General features: G+C 30.2%; 7 protein-coding genes across 7 annotated transcripts; 2 read left to right on the top strand and 5 right to left on the bottom strand.

The window, feature by feature from the left end:
* Window positions 1-414: 414 nt before the first annotated feature.
* Window positions 415-2,322, top strand: GO595_007795 (AMP-binding enzyme family protein; the record flags this gene model as incomplete). The annotated part of the gene is made up of 1 exon (XM_067921298.1): window positions 415-2,322. One exon carries the CDS (start codon window positions 415-417, stop codon window positions 2,320-2,322), a length of 1,908 nt encoding a protein of 635 aa, XP_067772025.1.
* A 2,660-nt stretch (window positions 2,323-4,982) lies between these two features.
* On the top strand, window positions 4,983-5,738 carry GO595_007794 (CAMK family protein kinase; the record flags this gene model as incomplete). Its single annotated transcript, XM_067921297.1, has 1 exon — window positions 4,983-5,738. The coding sequence occupies one exon, from the start codon at window positions 4,983-4,985 to the stop codon at window positions 5,736-5,738; it is 756 nt and encodes a 251-aa protein (XP_067772024.1).
* A 158-nt stretch (window positions 5,739-5,896) lies between these two features.
* On the bottom strand, window positions 5,897-8,431 carry GO595_007793 (Adaptin N terminal region family protein; the record flags this gene model as incomplete). Its single annotated transcript, XM_067921296.1, has 1 exon — window positions 5,897-8,431. The coding sequence occupies one exon, from the start codon at window positions 8,429-8,431 to the stop codon at window positions 5,897-5,899; it is 2,535 nt and encodes an 844-aa protein (XP_067772023.1).
* Window positions 8,432-8,823: 392 nt separating this feature from the next.
* On the bottom strand, window positions 8,824-10,479 carry GO595_007792 (TPR Domain containing protein; the record flags this gene model as incomplete). Its single annotated transcript, XM_067921295.1, has 1 exon — window positions 8,824-10,479. The coding sequence occupies one exon, from the start codon at window positions 10,477-10,479 to the stop codon at window positions 8,824-8,826; it is 1,656 nt and encodes a 551-aa protein (XP_067772022.1).
* Window positions 10,480-13,928: 3,449 nt separating this feature from the next.
* Window positions 13,929-14,258, bottom strand: GO595_007791 (uncharacterized protein; the record flags this gene model as incomplete). Its single annotated transcript, XM_067921294.1, has 1 exon — window positions 13,929-14,258. One exon carries the CDS (start codon window positions 14,256-14,258, stop codon window positions 13,929-13,931), a length of 330 nt encoding a protein of 109 aa, XP_067772021.1.
* A 7,330-nt stretch (window positions 14,259-21,588) lies between these two features.
* On the bottom strand, window positions 21,589-23,094 carry GO595_007790 (uncharacterized protein; the record flags this gene model as incomplete). The annotated part of the gene is made up of 1 exon (XM_067921293.1): window positions 21,589-23,094. The coding sequence occupies one exon, from the start codon at window positions 23,092-23,094 to the stop codon at window positions 21,589-21,591; it is 1,506 nt and encodes a 501-aa protein (XP_067772020.1).
* Window positions 23,095-23,323: 229 nt separating this feature from the next.
* Window positions 23,324-24,028, bottom strand: GO595_007789 (putative protein disulfide isomerase; the record flags this gene model as incomplete). Its single annotated transcript, XM_067921290.1, has 1 exon — window positions 23,324-24,028. The coding sequence occupies one exon, from the start codon at window positions 24,026-24,028 to the stop codon at window positions 23,324-23,326; it is 705 nt and encodes a 234-aa protein (XP_067772019.1).
* Between the last annotated feature and the right edge of the window lie 28 nt (window positions 24,029-24,056).

Here is a 24,056-nt window from a genome sequence, read left to right as displayed (position 1 = left end):
TTTAATTGACTTGTGACTAAGCGCATTATGAATTTGGTTTAAAAACAATTACACATCAAATGAATAAAGAACATTATGAAATTGGTTAAAAACAGTTCATTTAATTTACTTTTTGCGAAAGTGCATTATGAAATTGGTTAAAAACAGTATCACATCAAATGACTTGTTACAAAGCACATTCTTAAATTGGTTAAAAACAATTTTGTTTTGGGTTTTGCTTTGTTTTTGATCGTAAACTATGAACAATCGTTTTCAATTCAATTAGTAGAGATTTTTTTTGAATGCATTAACCAATTAAGAATTGAATTTTGGGCTGCTCCAATTTTTTAACGTCAAAAGGCGGTTTGAGAAGTTTGACTTTTTGAAAATTGAATTGCATAGAAAATTCTGTTCTTTTTTTTATTGGCTTAAGAAATGGGCTCTGACACATCATGCACAATCTCAAATGAAGACCCTTTACCAGGAGAGTCTCCTATAATTAGAGCTCCTCAAACAAATAATTATGCACCAGAAAATTTCATGTCAAGATTTCCTGATCTTCCTCAAGTTGGTACAATATTCGATCTTTTCGAATATACAAAATCAATTGCGCCAGACAATTATTTGTATGGAATGCGTGTTTTTGAAAATAATCAATGGCAAGATAGATGGAAACCATATACTCGTACAGATATAGCAGAAATGCGAGACAGCATTGGGTCATTCCTAATCCAAAACGGTGCAAAGATGGGCGATTGTATTGGTATTCTTAGTTATAATCGAATTGAGTGGATCACAGTTCAACATGCATGTTATGCATATGGTTTTGTCACAGTTCCAATATATGACACATTTGGCTGGGAAAATATCAAATATATTATTGATCATGCTCATATCAAAATCATATTTGTTATTTCTACAAAATATAACGACTTAGTTAAGGTTCTTGGTGATCTTCCTTTTGTCACAAATGTTGTTATTATTGATGCAGAAGAATCACCATCACCAAATACTATTCAATCACCATTTCCAAATATCACAATAACCAAATATCGAGATGCCCTTTCTACCACAGAACGATTTCCAAAGCGACCACCAACACCTGATTCACCAGCCACAATTATGTACACTAGTGGCACCACGGGGTACCCCAAAGGGTGTATTCTTACACACACAAATCTTATGTCCACAGCTTCATGTTTTTATACCTTTGTATATCCATTTAAATCGGATGATCGACTTTTATCATATTTACCACTTGCGCATGTTTATGAATCTGTTATTCATATTGTTGGAATCAAATGTCTTGGTTACATTGGCTTTTATTCCGGAAGTATTAAGCGTTTAATTGATGAAGTCAAATTGTTTAAGCCCACAGTATTTATAGGTGTTTCACGTGTATTTGAGCGAGTTATGGATGGACTCCAACTTCAAATCTCCAAAAAGCCATTTTTAATTCGAAGTTTATTTAACACTGCGTTTTATATCAAATCATTTATCACGAACAAACTTCGATTTCAACATGTTCCAATTCTAGACAAAGCATTTACACAAGTTCGTGATGCAATGGGTGGCGAAATCCAACTTTTAATATGTGGAGGCTCTGCACTATCGACAGACACGCAAAATTATCTTAAAATTGCATTTAATGTTTCGTTCATTCAAGGCTATGGACTCACCGAAACTACAGCAGGTACAATGGTACAAAAGAGCACTGATGTACAAAATGGTAATGTTGGCGTATTACTTAAATGTACTGAAGCGAAACTTCGCGATGTACCCGAATTAAACTTTTATTCGAAGGATTTACAAGGCGAATTATTATTACGTGGAACATCGATCTTTAAAGGGTATTATAAAGATGAAGAATCAACGAAAAACGCATTTGCAGATGGAGGGTGGTTTAAGACAGGAGATATATTCCAATTAACGCCAACAAGACAATTCCAAATGATTGGAAGGTGTAAAGAATTAGTTAAATTGTCACAAGGAGAATATGTATCACTTGGTAAGTTACGCGCAATTTATTCAACTGCTCAATATGTAAGCCAAATATATATTCACGCAGGAATGCAAAGTCGATTTTTGGTGGCAATTGTAGTGGTGGATAATGATAACATGAAAAATGTAACAAAGGAAAAAATGTTGCAAATATTGGACGAAAAAGCAAAAGAAAATAATTTAAATGGTTTCGAAAAAATTAGAAACGTTTACTTGACAAATGAGGAATTTACAACTGAAAATGGATTACAAACACCTTCGCTTAAGTTATGCGACTTTAAGATCGCAAAGAAATATGAAAAGGAAATAGAGAAAATGGAAGAAGAAATAAAATCACTTTAATGTGTATTAAAATTCAATAAGAATATAATTCATAAATTTAAAACATTTTTATTGATTATGAAATTTATTTGTATCAAAGTGTTATTTAATATATGAAGTTAAATAAAAAATATTATTTTAAACTTTTTTTTTAAAAAATGTGATATATTTTTTTCAATAATCATTTGAAAGGTTATCATTGGCACAAATTATTGACTATAGACTGCAGTGAAAACTTGTAGACCGACACCTTCTTATAACCAACGCATATACTGTAGCATTATTCATAGAAAACATATATAGCAATATATATATATATATATTCAACAATTTTTTTTCTTAATTTTTGCAGTTTACATATTTTAACCAACTCACATTTTTGTAACTGAACATATGTTAAAATTTCTATTTGCTAACAAACTATATAAAAATTTATGATTTATCTTAAAATTTTGTTGTTGGTCTACAGGTTTTTCGCGTGAAAGTTTATATACATTTCTTTTACTATTTTGTTAATGCTTAATTTGGTATTAAGTTATCTTCAAGCATCATATCACTAGTTACTTGTGGATAGTACTGTGATCCTTGATATGCTGGTTCTTCATCGAAATAAGGATTAGTTGTTCATTGGATCTGTTGGAATAGTTACAGCAGAAGCACCATTTGACCTTCGTTTATTGGCTATTTCAGTGGATTCTTCAGATGGATCAGGACAGCAGCAACATCCACATTCTTCACTCGTACATCTAAAGTATAGTGTCTGCAACAGGATGGCTTTCCACAACAAAGGAAATTGCCTGATAAATAACACCAAGATTTTGAAAAACAATAAAATATTCCCAAGCAAAACAACACCATATTACCTTCAATACATGGGCATGGAAGAAACCTATTTGAATTTGGACAAACACAGTGAATATTTGAATTGAACAATTTGGAAACAATGAGAAGAGGAAAGAAAAAGATCATCCAAGGTGTTAAGCATAAGATGAAGAATATCATAAAAAAAATTCGGGTATGTAAAGGCATATCATTGGGTTCATTAGTCAAATTCCGTACTCTTTTTAATGAAATTATAAAGTTTAATATAAAGTAATGAACTTAACGAGAGGAAAATCATCAAATTATCTCAATTTGACAATTCAACTGAGAACAAAATGATCATTTATATAGCAAAACAATATGCGCAATGTCACAAACTTATACACAATAATTTTTTCGATTTTGAATTTTAATCAAAATTTAAAAAAAAAATATAAAGATATGTTTATCTCTACATATTTTATCATTGTAACCATTTTAACCCTGAAAAAATGCATTAATTTTGATTTTCTTTTTTGAAATTTCTAATTTCAGAATTCGATATAAAACAAATATGTTACATTCTAAGCTAGCTCATTTTATTTAAACATAAATATTATGCAAAAATATGTTTACATAATTCCATCTTTATTATTCTTTTTTTTTTAAACTACTTTTACAGTGCCGGCCACAAAAATTTGACCACTGGATGCCAAAAATTGTCCACTTTTAACTGTTGGGAAAATATTAAATGTCATATTAGTCCAACAAAAATTAAGTGCAAAAAATCAATGTATTTTTCGTTATTGAGGGACCCCCTTGCTGAGCCTAGTTGCAAAAAGTCTGTATATAAAAATTACAAGAAATTTTTTTTAGTAAATAAAATTCTAATGTAATAAAATATGATATAAAATATAAATTTCAGCATTATTAATGACTTATTTGAGATTCAATGTGATTAGATATCGATCATAAAAATTGGAAAGAAAGAGAGGAACAAGCAAAAAATTAATTAGAAGTAAGACAAAAGTAGATTTTCAAGCAATATTTAGAGGTTATACATAATATATAATAAATTAACTGTTTTAATTTTTGTGGCCGGCACTTTATTAACACTTTTTTTTACACTAAAAAAGCGGCTTGGTCAAATCGATTTTTGAATAATTTATACATCCGTCAACCTCTATCAAAATTTTTTATACCTCACAAATCGAACATGTAACTCTCTCAAAAAGCTGCGGATCTTGACACTGGCAGCCAATTAACTTCACAAATTGATAGGTGTCAGGATCTTATGGTTCTATTGAAATCCAGAAATACACTGGCACTTTTTTATATAACCAAATCTTACCAGGCTCCAAGTTATGGACCAAATAATTCCTGGTAAAACAACAATCAAAAATTATACCTTCCTAATGCCACTAAATGATAATTCTAATACAACAAAATGGGTTGCACAAAATAAATTTTTTCAAAATAAAGTTTTAATCACAATAATACCAAAATCATTCGACACAGAAAACGCGCAAAGTCAGTTTATTCATGAAATATCAGACGCTCTACTTCTGGGCCATCCTTTTATTTCTGATCTTTATGAATGTATTGAATATGGTAATAACTATTATTTAGTTGAAGAATACTCTGAAAATGGAACCCTTTATGATTATGTTAACAATAATGGGCGTCTATTAGAAGAAGAATCTGGTCAATATTTTTCTGAAATTATCCAAACACTTGAATATTTTCAACAAAAAAATTATAACTATCATTATGTCCTTAATCCTCAAAGTATTTATCTTGATCAAAACAAGCACATTCGAATTTCAAATTATAATCTTTTTATTAATTCCATTAAATCCGCTCCCTATGCGGCCCCTGAGATGATTAAGCATAATTCCAGAACTAGCGCTTCTGATATTTGGTGTTGTGGAATAATTCTATATTTTTTAGTATCGGGAAAATTACCATTTTTTGATGAAAACACACAACGATTACTTCAAAAGATTGTTTATACCGAAGTACAATATCCACCTTTTTTATCAACGCCCTTAACTGATCTTTTAAAGAAATTATTATTAAAAGATCCCGAAAAAAGACCAAATCTATCCAGCATCCGAGAACATGCATGGTTTTCACAAAGTGAATATGCTATTCTTGAAGATTTTAAACTCAAATTTGATTCTGTTTATAACACAATTAATGACAAAGAAATCATCGATCAAATTTCTAACGCCGGAATTAACATTACTGGTGTGACTAATCCATTTGATAAATGTGATACTGCAATATTTTATCGACAACTTGCGAGACAAAAAATCAAAGAAATGATGAAAGAGCTAAAGGACAAACTTATGACGTGTCGAAAGCCACAGCCAAGAAGAAGACTTTTGTTTTCGATGCCCAATGGCGAAGTTAAGGCACAAGAAAGAGAAAGCCTACCTCAATGGCGGATGGTTGAGCGCCAAACAATTCCAACATCTCAATCAGCTACACAAATGGATGTTCGATCATTAATGAAAGTGAAGACATTAAGTCGTCCAAATCCAAATTTAGTACCTCGAAGGATGTCTCGTCCAGTAGCAGTCAGGAAACCCATAATTGGGTCAGAGGTTAGTTTACAAAGTCAAGAAATGTAATTACTAAAATATTATCTTTAAATTTTCATTTCGAAACGATAAAACTTTCTGAACTTTATATGACGCTGAAAGATTTTATACTGTTAAATGAAAGTGGTTATTGGGGCACCCCAACGAAGATTTAAGTAAAGTATAGAAAGTTTGATGTTATTTTTGATTTATTGAATTGATTGCTTCACTAATTCAAGGATCACAGATGAAACTTGCTTGTTGTACATCTTAATTCCTACTGTACATCTTGCATTCTCTTCAAAGACTATATATACAATCAATATTTCACCCTTAATAGTTTTACCAGAGAAGTAAGCACAGTTTTCTTTCTTAGCAATAAAGAACAATCTATTTTGTTGCATCTTATGCTTAGCTACATCAATAGAATCAATTCTAGCACCTTGTACAACATCATTGATTTCACTATCATCACTAATACCTTGCCAAGTAGACATAAATTGTTCTCTTGTAAGTTTACCACCTTGATCAGCAGGAACAAGGATTAAGTTCAAATTAGCAGGTGCTTCGAAGAATATTGGATTTTCTCTATTAACTAATACAGCGATTTGTATATTAGGTGAAGGTTGAGCACCTTCTAAATGTTGTTCACTGAATACAACGGGGATATTCACTGTCAAAGTTTTCTGTGGATTTACAGAAGGAGGTAATGTAAATTCACCAGGAGCAAATCCGAATATATTCTTATTGAATGCAATCTTCTTCATTTCAAGTGGTGTTTCACTATAATTTGTGAATCGTAATACAAATGAATTTTGATCACCAACACGTAATAACATACCACGGACTTCTACACCATAAGCATTATTAGCTTCAACCAAAACAGGTAATGACATTTGATCAAATGAAGTTTCACCTTGTCTAAGACCACCTTCTTCATCATCGACTTTATCACCAAGATCAATAGATATGAAACGAGTATTTTGTACGAATTCAGATGGTAATTTGTTATATAATATAGCTAAAGTACCAATTTGAGGTACAAGTTGTTTAACAAGTTGAGGATCAATAGAATATAATTCTATATTTAGTTTCGGTGGGTTTTCTCTATTAGTTAATATAATATCAGCTGCATCATCAGGTGCTTCAGATACTAACCAAAGGTACATAAATGCTCGATCACGTACATCAGGATTATCAATTTGATTAGTTGCCATATTAATAATACGTCTTAACATATCATCACCATCTTCAGATACTAAATAATACTTAACAACAGCAGTAAGTATAGCTAATTGTACATCTGGTGTTTCCTCACAAAAGTTATCAATGAATAATGCATCTAATAATTCACCAGCATTACCTATATCTTCTGCATATTCTCCTAAGATCCAGACCATAGCTGCACGTGCTCGATGATCATCAATTGTATCTGATAACGCATTATTAATGTTCTCAATAATTCCTTCATATTTACCTGGATAACTTCGAAAGATATCAACTGCTACAACAATACATTCATGAACAATGTAATGAAGTTTCGTTGATTGTTTGGTACTCATATCAATTAATGCGACAAGTTTATCAACACAACTATTAGCTGCTGATTCAAATTGTACTGCGATACGTCCAATAGCTCGAATACTTTTACGGACAAATTCAGTATCTGTTTGTTGTGCATAACTAAATAGTTCTTCAAGAACTTTACCAATGTTTTGGGTGGTACATAATGTTAATATGACGTCAAGTTTTGCTAATTTCATATATAATGGGTCATCATATTTACAAAAGAAAATCGATACTTCACTCGATAACATTCGCTTATAGTTCTGTAACAAAATCAATATCGATTTAACAGAGATGTATTGGATTGGTGCACTGTTGTTAAGTAATGTAACTAATGGTAATACGACTTTAGATAATGTATCTCGAACTTTAGCTTGGTCATCAATGAATGTATTCATTTGTAGACAGCATTTAATTGCCGATAAAACAACAGCTGCATTAACATGTGATAATCGAGATGAGACACGAGCGATAATTCCACGCGCATCTGATGCATCTTGTGGTTTGTATGTCGATACAAAGTCTAAAATCTCAACTTGTGACCATTCTGTAGCTTGATCAATTGCTGCTAATAAGTTATTGACTGTTGTCGATGTTGGGATAAATAATGGTTCTGAACGTGACTCATTAATCTCTGTAAGTGCTGACACTGCATTAGCTGCAACGTTTGGATTTGAATCTTCGACCAGATTTTTAAGGATTGGACTAAGTTTGAACCTGTCGATATATGATGGCTTTGTTTGGTGTAAGTTAAGAATCGCAAACGCTGACGCCTTACGAACATATGGGTCTTCGGATGATGCACCGCGTAATATTATTGGTAATAACTTTTCAACTGTTTCATCGTTCGCAAGTTTTCCTGCATGACGAACCGCAATACCACGAATTAATGGGTCGTTCTTTTCATAATCGAGAAGAATTCCTTGGACAACAGTATTCGTCATATTTGGTGCCTTCTCAAGATATGTTTCGTTTAAAATACCAACGTAACGTCGAGATTTGATGTATCCGCCAAGGGAATATTCGGTGATATGGTGGATCGAGGGATATACGGATGAGCAATCGACTGATTGGGAATTGAGTGAAACAATACGGCCGAGTGCATCAATTCGCTCGAGTGCATCGCCGGTATGGAGGCGTGCTGCAAGTTCTTGGACTTCTCCGGGCTGACCTTCCATTCCAAATGCCACTTTTGATATCAGAGCAGTTTGACACAATTTTTCAATCAATTGATTCACTTCAATTGGGGCACCCCAACATCAAAAACGACACTTTTATTTAATTTCATTCTCTATAGCAAACAATTATTGTTTATCTATTAATGAGTTCAGTGTCAAAAGAACATTAAGTGTAGGAATTTAAAATGATAGTTTGGGCAGATTCATTTCAAAGTGAATCAAATAACAAAATCAGTAATTGCATTCATATGACGTGTTTTAACAAATCAAATCAAAACTTCAAAGACACAACAACAAACAGACTATAATACTTAAACGTTCTCTCACATCAAATCGAAAGAATACGATTATTTTAAATACAAAAGTACTTTTTCGATACTTTACTGAATTCTTTATCTAAGAATTCCAGCTGTTTGCAACTTCATGAAAGCTTCTCTTACCTTAGGATCTTGCATATACTTCTGGGCAGCCATCGGGTTACTTTGTATTTCCTGCAAAATTTGTTGCATGCCAGGATCCTGTAATATTTTCTGTATTTCTGGATCGGCCATAGATCTTCTAATTTGTTCCTCATCTGGTGCAGTATATCTATTCTTAGCGATTTGTATGTTAATACTTTGTAATCCATCGATAGCTTCTGCGTTATTTGGATCAACCTTAAGTGCCTCGTTATATGCATCACGTGCTTTGTTATAATCTTTCATGACGTAATGGCAATAAGCCTTACGTGTGTATGCCTTTGCAAACTTTGGATCAATTTCAATGGCGCGTTCACAATCTTTAATTGCCATTGGCATTTCACCAAGTTTGGAATATGCCGCAGCACGGTTGGAGTATAATGCTGGATTACGTGGCGCGCGCTTAATAGCTTCGCTGTAGCGTTCAATTGCTTCTGGGAATTGGCCTTTGCGGAAGAAATCATTACCTTCATTCTTAGCCTTTTCTGCGAGTTCTGGGTTTTCATACTCGGCTGCCTTACGCTTAGCCAACAAATCTTCAAGACGCTTCTTTTCACGACGAACTTGTGGATCTTGTTTTTCTAATAATGATGAGTTCAATGCCTCGATACCTTGTTCAAGATTACCAAGAGCGACGTAGTTAGTTGAAATCTTTTGGTACGCACGAGCAATGTGTTCGTAAGGAGCTGTATTTTCACGGCCGATCTTAATAGCCTCATTACAAAGGTCAATAGCTTCTTGGTATTTCTTTTGGCGGGAAAGGACGGAAGCCTTGTTCGTGTAATATAGGACATTCGTTGGGTCAATCTTAATAGCTGCATCATAATGGGCTAATGCCTCTTCATAATTGCCCTTCTTGAACTCGGCGTTTCCGAGGTTCTTCTCTTCCTCTGCTTCTTGCTTAGGCTCTTTTGTTGGCTTTGGCGGCTCCTCGTAAACTTTTGGCTTTTCTGCAGGCTTAGGAGGTTCTGGCGGTTCCTCTGAATCGTGCGCAGCTTGCTGGCTCTTCATGAACGGCTCGAGGAGCGCCTGGAGGACCTGCATGAGGCGTGGGTCGTTTTGGTACTTTGAGGCATTCTGTGGGTTTGCTTTGAGGTCGTTGATCATTTGGACGAATGAGGGATCATTAAACATTGGGGCGATCTTTGGATTCATTCGAAGCATCTCAAGCATTTGCGGGGAGAAGAGTTGGTCCATTCCAAAGCCGCCTTGTGGGCCTTGGCTTTCTTGATTCTTTTGCTGTTGGACATATGCAAGGTCTTCCTTAATTGCTTGGCTTGCGGGGTCTAATTCAGACGCCTTTTGATACGCTTCAATAGCTCCGTCCCAATCTTCAAGACCTTGAAGAGCTGCGCCTAAACGTGTATATCCACGAACCCAATCTGGCTTAAGAGAGATAACTTTTCGTGCATCAGCGGCTGCTTGTTGATACTTTTTGGCAGCGCAGTAAGCGCCACTTCTGTTTGAATAAAGAGTATAATTATCTGTGTCCATATCAATGGCATCAGTGTACAGGGAAATCGCTTTTGTGTATTCCTTCTTTTGGAATGCTGCATTTCCTTGCGCTTTCAATTCATCTACTGCAGACATTATTGAAAATAAATTAAGTGGCCGGCTATTTATAACTTAAAACCGAATTTCGGATTGAATTATTCGATGGGATTCAGGGGCACCCGGAAAATTTGTATCATTTTCATTGGCAAAAAAGTGAAATGAATGAAAACGATTATATCGCACACAATTTTTTGAAGAAAAATTTAATGTTTTAGAACAAGCAAAAAAAATATTTATATAGCAAAGAATTAACTAAAGCCAAAAAATGGCTTTAGCAAAACATTCTTTTTATTAACAGTTGTGATAAAAATAAATATGTATTTCATAATTAGAAAATAATGACATCAAATTGCTTTGGTATAACTTCTTCAATTAAATAAATTATTTTCTAATGATTCTGAGCTTAATTTCTTTTCATGTCCTCTTCCATAAGTTATATGGAATTACTTTAAGTGAGTCTCCAAAGTGTTCATATGCATTTATATTGATTTCAGTGGTTTATATCAGTAAACTATTGAATTATATTTTAATTCCGTTTTCAGATAACATTTGAAGAATTTGATGTTCTTCATGTTCTTGTTGTTCCAAAATTGTTTTCCATTTAGTATCATTTAAACTTTTCATAGTTTCCTCTCTATTTTTTTCGATTTGTTTTTGGTTTTCTAATTCCGCAAAAATTTTATCTTTTTGTTCATTTGTAATTTTTGTAGTTATACGCATTTCTCTAAAAGTTTTTGGCTCAGTATCGAACCAAAGTACGATATCAAAGTCATCTTTCGATGGAATTTGTTCAGATGCATTTTCGATAACTTTATTAAATGATAAATTCGACATTAACTCATAAATTGAATTCGATTCGTTTTCTTTATCTATTACAAACATCCTTGGCTCGTGGCCATTGTTTATAATTGTTTCAAGTTCTTCTTTATCAACATTTGTAATTAGTTCTAAACGCTCTACGAAATCTCCATCTTTAAAGTGTTGAATAATTTCTTTTTTGGAACAAAGATGTTTTCCAAGTGACCAATTTAAATCCTCGTTTAAATAATACACATATTTTCTCGAATCGACAATAGCTATATCGCCAGACAACACATCGATCATTGTGAATGCGCTTTTTAATTGATCGAAAGTTATTAATAAATTTCCAATTTCTTCAATGAATTCAATTACACAATTATTTTTTAATTCGAATTTACAATTATGATTATTATTAATAGTTACATTTATATCGAATGTTTTTATTATCATTTTATCATCACATATTTGTACATCAGGAATATCATCATATGAATATGTTTTAGTGCTTTGATTATATTTAGTTCCATCAGGAAATAGAATTATTGTTTCATCATTATCTTTAATTATTGTGAATCCATCGGATCGTTTAATTACTTTTCTCGATGTAAAATATGTTTTATATGTTTCGATATTTAATTTGTTTTCTTTATTTATTATCCATTTGTCTTCTTTTTTATTAAACATATTTCCATTTCGATCAATTAAATTCCATTCATTATTAACATATTGTTGAATTGTACCATTCGGTGAATATATTATAGGATTAGGACAATATTTTATTAATGTCCCATCATTAAGAATTATACGTTTTATCTCATTTTTAACACCATTTATTATTATTCGATTATTATTCACATCAAATTCAACTTGTGATTTACTTGTTGATAAAACAAATTTATCATGATCAAGTGAATGGTTATAAAAGAAATCAAGGTCTCTTCCTAATACACCACGAACTTGAAGCTTTGTTTCAATATTTTCCTCATTTTCTTTAGTCAAATAAATTGACTGTGAAATGTGATATGAAAAACGCAAAAATGAAGAAAATGAAACATCAAATGAAAGAGAAGAAATAATTCCATCTTGAATTTGAATTGGATAAGTATCAACTCTAAGACCACATTCACAATAATATCTCGTGATTGAATTAGATGAAAATTCATCTTCAATTTCTTTATATAAATTAATTTTTCCAGTTTGAGTTTGTTTATTATTGTTTTCTTTTATTAAAGGAAAATCATTTTTTTGTTTTGTTAACCATTTCCCAAAACTTTCGAATATCGGAAGTTTAAATTTTTCTATTTTATTCGAAATTGGTAAATTTTCAGGAATATCATTATAAAACGCAATTAAAATTTTTCCGGCAAATTCTTTCCATTTGAAATGATCATAAGAATAAATTAAAGGAGTCATTAAGTTAGAAACAAGATTAAAAGGGATAAATTCTTTATGTCTTCTTTCATTAATATTATAACCAATTAAATCATTAAAATTTTTTAGTATTAATGTGTCTAAAATCATTTGGAAAGGAATTTGTGTTCGATATGAAACGTCTCTAATTGTAAATAAAATCGGATCTTTAAAATTAGGAACAAATGAAATAATTTGCGCTAAAATTGATGGAAGTGGATAAAATTTATATAATTCTAAATGATGTTGGAAATTAACATTTGGTGATTGTAATGAATTTTTTAAAAAATTTGAAAAATCTCTTAATAAAATCGATTGAAACGCAGATTTTAATGAATTGTTTTTACTTAATAAATCAGTGGTAGATGAAAACAACGGATTAATTTTTGCTGATGGCTTGTCACTGATTAATTGTGGAATTGGTACTGATGGAATCGGATATTGCGGTATTTGGATAAAACGATAATCAGCAAAAAAATGTTGATATGAAATATATGAATTATAAATTGACGAAACTGATGAAATAAGAGTTGAATATGTTTCTTCGTTAATTTGTGCGAATTTAAGTGATGGAATATATTTAGAAATTGAAGAAACCCATTCAGGAGATGTTGTTGCCAATCGTTTTTCAGTGTCCGTGTTTGAAATATCAATCTGGATACAACATATTGCTGGAGTAGCTGAATCACATAGTAATTTAAATTGCGATGTGGTACGTGGATAATCATAAATGTAAACAAATATTGGGAAATTGCTATCTATGTCAATTTGTGATGTGGATAATTCAACAGGTGATGCTTTAGATGCTCGTTTTGATGTAAGTTTCTTTGTTGAAGAAATTTTGGTTGGTTTCCGAAGTTGATGATTAATCCAATTACTTAAAATTGTGGAAATTAAATCTGCTGGAAAAGTTGCTGGATCTGAGGGCACTGATTTTATTTGGAAAATTTTGGTTTTAAATGCTAAATCAATTGCATTTTTGATATTACATATCATATGATTTTGTGGTAAATAGTTTTTAGATTGCGTGATAAATTGTTTGATTGCGGCATCTGATCCAAATAATATGTTGATCGAGATGCGGCTCATTCCTTCAAAAAAACGTATTTGATTTTGAGGTGCCCTAAAATGGAAGAAGATAAAATACAACCTAAATAAAATAAAAACGCATGATTTAACACTTAATCAGAATTAGTTTTTTTAGACCCTCACTTTTATTGCTAGATATATTTTTAAAATTATTAATATTGCAATTTTTTACAAATGCAATAAAACTAGAGTAAAACGCACAAACCAAGAGATGCTTCAGCATCTAATTCATTTTGTTCCCATCGTTCTTTTGCAATTAAACAAAAATCAGATAATGGAATTGGTGGGTCAAAACTTTTGTTGTTTATTTGCTTTCGTAGCTTCTTTCTTAGGCTTTCAATTTCCTCCTCAGATCGTGGGTCTGGTTCGTCAATTGGAAAAGGTTCTGCATATGATAAGATTGGAACATCAGCAATAAATGGACAATACTCTCCGAGCATAAGCAATCTAGGGTCTATGTTAGAAGAAGATGACGATGATGAAGTTGATGAAATTTCTTCATTTTCTGTAGACATTGTTCTAATGTAAATTTGACAAGCTTTGTTTGGTATTTCAGGGCACCTCGGTTTGTGTGTCGGTTCATTTTGAAAGCTTCAATAAACAAGAACTGTCACTTTTTCACTCTCAAAAAATTTACAAATGAGGATCTTTGCGTCAGAATGATTGTTTTCTCTTTCTTATTATTTTTTTTAGTTTAAATGACATAAGACATATATTCTAATCGTTGCTACTGTTTATTTTTGGTTTCTCAGAAGATCTTCTGTGTAATCTTTACAAACGAACAATGTCTTTAGCGTTTTGGGGCGGTGCAAAATCCGATGATTGTGAGTACCTTAGGTGCAATTTAGTTGGTTCTGCAAAAAGACTAAAGTCCTTTCTGCAGAACCAACATATTTTTTTCGCACATGGAAGGCGGCTCCTCCTGCGTAGATAAAATCGGAGAAGAATTTGCACCCCACATGATTTTTTTCACTAGGTCTGTCTGACATAGAAAAACCCCAAGATTTTTTCCACTACGAATTAACGCTTCGTTCTTTAAAAAAATGGAGAAAATTGAATTAATTTGTGTGAGGAGTATTCAAATACACTCAAAATAAATGGTTAAACTCCTTCAAAAAGAGAAAAACCTCCATCAGTTTTTATGGAACCTGCTGAAATAAAATACCAAGCTCTTTTAGATATTGAAAGAATTATATTTAGTATTGATCAAGAAAACCTTGAAAATTCTGTTCAATCAACATTCCAAATTTTATCTTCTACCTGTTTCCCTAAATCAATTCATTTTATGATTGCAAGATATTTATATTCAGCTTTTTTATCACGACATTTAGAAGTTACTTTAATGATCGATTATTTACTACAAGTTGATGGGAAAAACAAAATAACACCATCAATACTTGATCTATTTATTGATAACAACTCTGAATTAAATTCAGAAGAATCGCATTTTATTCTTGAAAAAATGGTTGAACGAAATTTAGTCAAATCAAATACTGTAATATATATTAAAACGAATTATTTTGCACATTACCAAAAAGACAATAAATATTTATACAATGATCGATTTTGGAATACTTTTTCTCAAAATTATGAAGAACTCAAAAAGAATGATTGGAAACTTCACAAGAAATTAATTAAAGAAGGAGTTAATCCAAATGAAATATCGAAAATCATTCGAAATGATGAAATAGAAAAACTTCAAGAAATATCATCACAAACAAATTTTAATTATAATCAAACAATCGCACCATCACTTTATGAGAGATATTCATTTATTAATCAAAACGATGTTACATTAATTGATTATGCAGCATTTTTTTCTTCTATTAAATGTTTTAAATATTTACTTATGAATGGAGCAAAAGTAGAAAACACAGGTAAATATGCAGTTGCAGGAGGAAATGAAGAAATTATTCATTTATGTGAGCAAAATCATTCATCATTTAAAGATGCATATGAAGCAGCAATCGAATATCATCAAAATCATGTTTTTCGTTATCTTTATAATAAAAATTATGGTATAAAGGATTTAGTAAAATTAGGAATGATGTGTATCAAATATGATAATTATATAGTATTTTCATTTTTAGAAGAAAAAGGGCTGGAAATTGATGAGCATTTGGTAGAAATGTCTATACAAAAAGGAAATGCGTTTATTCTGAAAATCTTCGAAGAAACTCATCAAATTCCAAATTATTTTTTACCAAATTTTATAACGAATGGAAATAAAGAAATAGTTAAATTACTTATTAAACAAGAAAGAATTGATGTTAATGCTAAAGATATTTATTTATTTTATTTGAAATTTATTTTTAGATTTTAAAACTTTAAAAGAATATTTGGAATTTATTCGAATTAATTGATACAGCACTTATAAAAGTATCTACAGGAAATAATATAAAACTTGTAAGTTAACTTACTACTTGAACAGAAAGGGATTGATATTAATGCTAAAGATATTTATTTATTGAATTTAAAATTTATTTTATTAATTTTTTATTTCAAAATAATATATGGAATTTATTCGATTTAATTGATACAGCACTTCTATGGGCAGTTCAATTTAAAAATATAAAAATTGTTCAAATACTTCTTAAACAAAAAGGAATTGATATTAATATTAAAGATATTTATTAGTGTTATTTAATATTTCTTTATTTTATTTGTGATTTGTGTTGGTAATTTTTTATTTCAACAAAATATATGGAAATTATTTAAATTATTTATAACAGCACTTATCAATGCATCTGAATTTGGTGAAACAGAAATAGTAAAATTACTTCTTGAACATGAAGGAATTGATGTTAATGAAAAAAATATTTATTTGCTTTATTGAAAATTTATTTAAATAATTTGCTAATTCAAAATAATATTTGGAATTTATTTAAAATATTTAAAACAGCGCTTATGCTTGCATTTGAAAAAGGTTATATAGAAATCGTTAAATTACTTCTAGAACAAAAAAGAATTGATATCAATGCCAAAGATATTAATTTATTTTATTTAGATTTTGTTTTTATAATATTGGATTTCAAAATAACACTTGGAAATCATTTAAATTATTTGATACAGCACTCATGATGGCAACTGGAAAATGTGATAGAGAAATAGTTAAATTACTTTTGCAGAAAAAGGATATTGATATTAATGCTAAAGATAGTTTTTGTTTTAATAATTTGCTATTTCAAAATAATAATTGGAGATTATTCAAATTATTTAGAACTGCATTTATTACTGTATCTCAATATGGTAATACAGAAACAGTTAAATTACTTCTTGAACAAAAAGGAATTGATATCAATGCTAAAGATATTTATTTGTTTTATTTAGTTTTTATTTTAATAATTTGATATTTCAAAATGACATTTGGTAAATATTAACAATATTTAAAACAGCGCTTATGTTTACAGCTGAAAAAGGTTATACAAAAATAGTTAAATGGCTTCTTGTACAAGAAAAAATTAATATTAATACCAAAGATATTTATTTGTTTTGTTTAATTTTTATTTTAATATTTTAATACTTTAAAATAATATATGGAAATTATTTAAATTATTTGAAACAGCACTTATGAAAGCTTCTAAAAAAGGCCATACTGAAATACTTCAGTTACTTCAATCCTTCAAATCAGCAGAAGGACAGTGTTATATTGAATAAAAATAATATTTGTTCCTGTGCTTATTTATATTGCATTATATTGATTGCAATTTTGGTAATAAAGTTTATCATAGTTAATAGTGATATATGATTTCAACAAGTCACAAATTTGATGAATGATAAAAAATGAAATTTTCATATAGCGTTATGTATGAAAAATTTTTTTCATAAATTCAATTTCTTTTATAGCTTGTCCTTGAACCCACAAGAAAACTTCTGCTCTAAAAGAAAAGTGACATTTTGAAGGTACCCTAGAGAATACTAGTATTTTAATGGGAAACCCCAAAATCTGGTCCATGCAGAATAAAAGAGATTTAAACAATAATGAACAGCAAAATAAAAATTCTCAAAAGAGAATTAAAAAGCTAAAACAACAATACCGTAATTTAAACAAAGTGAAAAAAAATTAAACATTTTTTCTTCTATATGAATTAAAAAAAAAGATTTAAAACAAGAATAAGAAACATCAAAAAACCTTGATAATTCTGTTCATTCAACATTCCAAATTTTATCTTCCTCCTGATTATCAAAAAGTGCGTGTAAAGGAAGATCTTCAAACATGGAAGGCGTCTACTCCTGTGATGATAAAATCGGAACATGACTTGTCATTTTTTTCACGAGATCTGTCTGAAGGTATTTAACATATGAAAAATAAACGTATTTAATGGAAAATCAAAAACTTCATTTTTTCTCAGAAGTTAATAAATGCAGTGATTGCAAACTCTACAAAACATTAGAAAAAGACATTGATCTTTTAAAAGCATTATTTGGTCCAATTGACAAATATTCTTTTAAAGAGATTGAAGAAAAATTTATTTCACAATTAGAACAACATAAGTCTTCACCTTTTTATATGCGTTATTCTATCAACTTGCTTGGTTATTTTGTCAGCATTCGACCAAAACGTCTTGATATTGTTCCAAAATTATTTTCTTGTATTCTTTCAACGAATCCAGAACGTGTCCAAGAAATCTATTATCATACGAAACGAATTTTCAAAGGAACTCTTTACAACATTGTTCTCTCCACATTTCCAGAATCAATTATTAAATTCGATCCTCAACCAACCCCCAAAGGAATTCAATCAGTTACACTATATCCAACAGGGACATTATTTTCGCTCCTCAAAGACGATGATGTTGAAGGATTTATTCAGTATCTCGCCGTCACCCCAACATTTGATATTCAGAAACCTATTCAACCACTCACAAAAGCATCTGCATCATGGGAGCTATTTCATAAGCGCTTTATTTTCCCACTTGACATTTGTTGTTTCTTTGGTTCCTCTCAATGTTTTCAATATTTACTCAAAAAAGGATGTAAACCAACTTCTCAAACATGCCATTATGCAATTGCTGGAGGAAGCCAAGAAATTCTTGAAATTCTTCTTCAAGAAGGGCATAACTTTGAAGATTGTCTTGAAACTAGTATTCAATATCATCGATATTCCATTAGTGATTTGTTAATTCGGAAATATCACTGTGAACCAGTTCCAATTGCGCAATGTCTTAAATATTTCCATTTTGAGTCCTTTCTCTTTTATTTAATTAATGGCGCTTTTCTCGACCAAGAAGAAGAAGAAATTACGCCTTTACATTCTGCTTGTCACATTGGCCGTCTTGATATAGTTAAATATCTTCTTGAAGAAAGAAATGTCTTTTTAGAGCCAAGAGATAAAATGGGACTTCCTCCAATTGATTTTGCATGTTATAATGATAATATCGAAATCATTAAATACTTAATTGAAGAACATAATACAATGAAAGAATATAAAAGAGATTTGTTACCTTGGGCTTCCGATTTTGGTTATCTTTCTTTAGTGAAGTATTTAATCGAAAAAGAAAATGTAAATAAAGAAACAAAAAATTGGAAAAATGAAACTTCGTTGCATTTGGCAGCTAAAAAAAATCATCTCGAAATTGTAATTTATTTGATCGAAAAAGAAAACGTTGAGAAAAATGTAAAAGATAAAAATGGTTTTACGCCTTTGCATTGGGCTTGTAAAAAAGGAAATTTCGAAATTGTGAAATATTTGATCGAAAAAGCAAACGTGGATAAAAATGTAAAAAATAATAATAATCAAACTCCGTTTCAATTGGCAGAACAATTTCATCATGAAGAAATTGTGAATTATATGAAGAGTCAAAATATTGATTAAAAAAATAACATTTTAAATATGTTTTTATTGAATTATATCGCTCTTATGCTTGTGCATTTCAAAACGAACAAAGTAATATTGTTCAATTACTTATTAAACAAGAAGGAATTGAAAGTTATACTTAAATAATTATGTGTTTTATATTTGCGCTTATTTATGAATCTGAAAAAGGCTATACAGAAATCTTTAAATTACTTATTAAAATTAAAGATATTCATTTATTATGAATAATATTTATTTATATAATATCATATTTTAAAATATCATTTGGAGATAATTTGAAATATTTAATACAGCGCTTATGTATACATCATTAAAAGGTAATACAGAGATAGTTAAAATGCGACTTGAAAAAGAAGTAATTAATATTAATGAAAAATTCATTTAATTATGTTAATTAAGGTTCATATAAGTAATTTTATGATTCTAAATAATATTTGGAAATTATTTAAAATATTCACTACAGCACTTCTAAGGGCAGTTGATGCTAGGAATATAAAAATAGTTCAATTATTGCTTGAACAAGAAGGAATTGATATAAATACTAAAAGTATTTATTTGTTTTGCACAATATTTGATTTAATAATTCAGGATTTTAATATAATATTTGGAAATTTTTTAAATTATTTGAAACAGCACTTATAAATACGTCTGAATTTGGTAAAACAGAAATTGCTGAATTACTCCTGAAGCAAATAGGAATTGATGTTAATATCAAAGGTATTTATTTGTTTTATATCGGTTTTATTATAATAATTTAATACTTTAATCTAATATTCGGAAGTTATTTAAATTATTTAAAACAGGTGCATTTTATATTAATGCTAAAAATATTTATTTGTTTTATTTAAAAATTTTTTTAATAATTTTCTATTTCAAAATAATATTTGGAAATTATTTAAATATTTTAAGACAGCACTTACGTATGCGTCTGAAAATGGCCATGCAGAAATCGTTAAATTACTTCTCGAACAAAAAGGAATTGATATTAATGCTAAAGATATTTATTTGTTTTATATAATATTTATTTTAATATTTTAATATTATAAAATAATATTCGAAAATTATGAAAATTATTTTATACAGCACTTATGTATGCATCTCAAAATGGTCATACAGAAATAGTTAAAATACTTTTTATGCAAAAAGAAATTAATATTAATATCAAAGATAGTTATATGTTTTATTTAATTTTTGTTTTAATAATTTGATATTTTAAAATAATATTTGGAAACTATTCAATATATTATATACAGTACTTATGCGGGAATCTGAAAGAGGTCACATAGAAACAGTTAAATTACTTCTTGAACAAAAAGGAATTGATATTAATGCAAAAAATATTTATTTATTTGTTTTAAAACTTATTTTAATTTTTTGAAATATCAAAATAAAGTTTGGAAATTATTAAAAATATTTAAAACAGCACTTATGTTTGCTATTATAAATCAGATAATGGAATTGATGAGGCAAAACTTTATTGTTTGTTAGTTGATGAAATTTCTTCATTTTCTGTAGACATTGTTCTAATTCAACGTTGAATTAATTGTCTAATTCTCTGAAGCGTGTGTTCTAACAAGAATTTAAGATAAACTTCATTTTTTGGAGGCGTGCAATTGCAAAAAAATTTTGATATTTTGATAAAATATTTTTCTAACTGAGAATAATGCGTTTTTTCCATGTACTTTTCTTCATAGTTTCAAGGCTATTTCAGTATGTTGCAGAGCGCGTAGAACGAAAATTATTCAAATCAAATAACTTATTTTATGCATTATAAAAAAGACAACAAAGATCTATTTATGGAATACTTTTTTTCGAAATTATCGAGGAGTATGAAAGAATGATTCGGAACTTCACACGGAATCAATTACAGAAGGACATAATCCAAAATCATTCTGTCATTATGATCCATATTTAACTAAAGAAAGGCGAATAACGTTCTGAAATTCAATTTCTTTAAAAAGTATTTTTTTTTATTTATTTATTCATTTCATCATTTGCTTAAACATTGCGAAAATTGTCATAACACATCAATTAATCGGCAGCATCATTTGAGTATTTTTGAGTGTTATATCGAACACCAGTTTTATAGCCTGGTCAGCGTTTTCTATGTAACCATTTGCGTCCTTCAAAAATTCCTCAAATTTTATGTTTTCGCAGAAGTTCCAAATGAGCGACGCACCGTAAAATGTATAAATCACTGTTTCCGAGTCGTTCAACTTGAGCAACGTGTTATGGAATATCTTCAATAGTTCGTCGGCTTTATTAATTTCGACGAATTTGTTGACGAATTCCGTAAACACTTTTCGACTAATACATTCGCCGAATTTTTCCATCACAATCGAAAACAATCTTTTGATGAACGGAAGGTTTTGTTCGTAATAACTTAATGAGTTTGTCCAACTCTTAATACAAAACGAAATCATCGAAATCTTCTGCGGCAAGATTTGCCTGTTAATGATCTCGACAAATGTTTGCTCAATCCAATCGAGTTCTTCGGAGAAGAAACAAATGCACATGAAGCCTAAAAGCGAGATTTGTTCATTAGGTAATCCACAAACTATGTATAACGACTCCAAAAAATCTTTCGTAGGTTCAATTCGCGAGTTCGAGTTCTCTAAAAATGATAATAACGGTAAAAGATATGAAGCTGTTGGCTGGAATGTTCGGAGTAATGATTCCTGCAAATGTAATGACGTGCAGCCTTGTTTAGACAGACGCAGCTGAAGAAGACGGAGCTGATTCGATGGTTCTGTCTTAAGGATTTCGTCAATGACTGACTCAAAGTGTTCCTTGTTGTTGACCGCGAAATCAACCATAAAAGAACTCTTGAAGGATTGCTCGTTGTCATTAAATAAGTCTAAGAGAGTTGTAGGAAGGGTCGGAATATGACTTAGAAAATTAAGACATGCAATTTGGTCGGTTATTGTTGAATTACGATAAATGCTGACAAAACCTGTTAAGACTTCTTCACAAGAAAATAACTTAACAGAGGTGGTTTCAAACGATGGAAGATCAAGAAGAGTGTTAATTACTTGATGGAATAAGGGAATATAAGGTGACGACTTTTTGCTCTTTTTGCCTTTCTTTTGGATGGAGGAATAAACTGTGTTGGCCATGGAAAGAATTTTGGATACGGTTTCAATGAGAAGTTGATGGCATTGTGGTGAATAAAAACATAAATAAAAGAAGACACGATATAGTTCTGGTATGTGTTTGGATGGCTTCTTTTGTTGCTCAAACTCCTTGGGTAGTAAAGCAACAAGATTTGCAATAGCAGGAGAACCTATTGAAGCATGATTAATGAGATGGAAACACAAAAGATTAAATATTTTTGTGTGATCCTTAAGCTCGCGACGGAATAATTCAACTAATGGTCCAATAGCTTGAGAAGAAATTGGATAATAACATAGATTTTTTAATGCATGTCTTATTTTCTTTAATGGAGAACTTGGAGATAATGAATTGATGATAATTGGGAGTGAATCAATAGTGTTTTTACTTTCTGTGAGTGAGTTGTTGATTATTCTGTTCATATTGACAATTTTTGTCTTGTTTCTATTCAATGACTTTTTGAAAGAGGGCTTAACGGTTGAACCAAACTGTTGCAAGAAAACAATTTCTTTTTGCAACAACTTAAATCACACAAGCATTTTGGTCAAAATAAGATAATCAACGAAACGAAAAAATGATTTTTCGTATTCTAATTTAAATAAAAAGAAAATGATTTAATCATGAATTCATGAGAAAAAAATTTTTATACACTCAAAGAGAATCCTCTGGGATATGGGAGTCAATAAAGTCCATAACATTTTGGATTTCAATTTCTCCATTATATGTGTATTTCTCATTTTTGTAGAGAAGAACAACACAATGAGGAGAATCACAAAAAGCTTTAGATTCTTCAGGATATTCCTTTGGGCTGAGAGATCTAAATGGAATATCAAATTGATTTTCAACTTTTCTAAACACGCTATGATTATAAAATTGTGTTTTTGGATCGTCTAGAACTGTAAACACGTATCCTTCTTCTTTGAGATCATTTATTTCCTTCGGGTTTGTAAACATAAGTGTATGTGGCTTGGTATAAGGTAAAATTGATGTCATTTGTTTAACCCAACGAGCAAATGAAACAACTTCGGCTTCGCCACCAAAAGCAGACCCTGATCTTTGATGAGGAGCGAAATATTGAAAATTTGGAGTTGATGTTCCATCAAATGCTGAACAAAGACTTCTCCAGCGATCACAATTTATTGTAGCAAAAACAATATCTTTGATTGGATAATATATTCTAACAAGTTCGTTCCATTCTGGTTGAGCCTTCAAACAAAATTTACATCCTTCAGAGAAAAAATGGACAAAAACATGTTTCTCTTTTCCAATTATATCAAATACATTTTCTTTATTGATTTCAACTGAATAAGGATGGCTAAATGCTTTTATAATGCTAACAAAAGCAACAAATATCATCTGAATAAATTTCGGTTAACCGATTGAT

This window comes from Histomonas meleagridis (genome assembly GCF_020186115.1).
Source record: "Histomonas meleagridis strain 2922-C6/04-10x chromosome Unknown contig_59, whole genome shotgun sequence".
Classification (NCBI taxonomy): domain Eukaryota; phylum Parabasalia; order Tritrichomonadida; family Dientamoebidae; genus Histomonas; species Histomonas meleagridis.
This window is presented reverse-complemented; position numbering and strand designations above follow the sequence as displayed.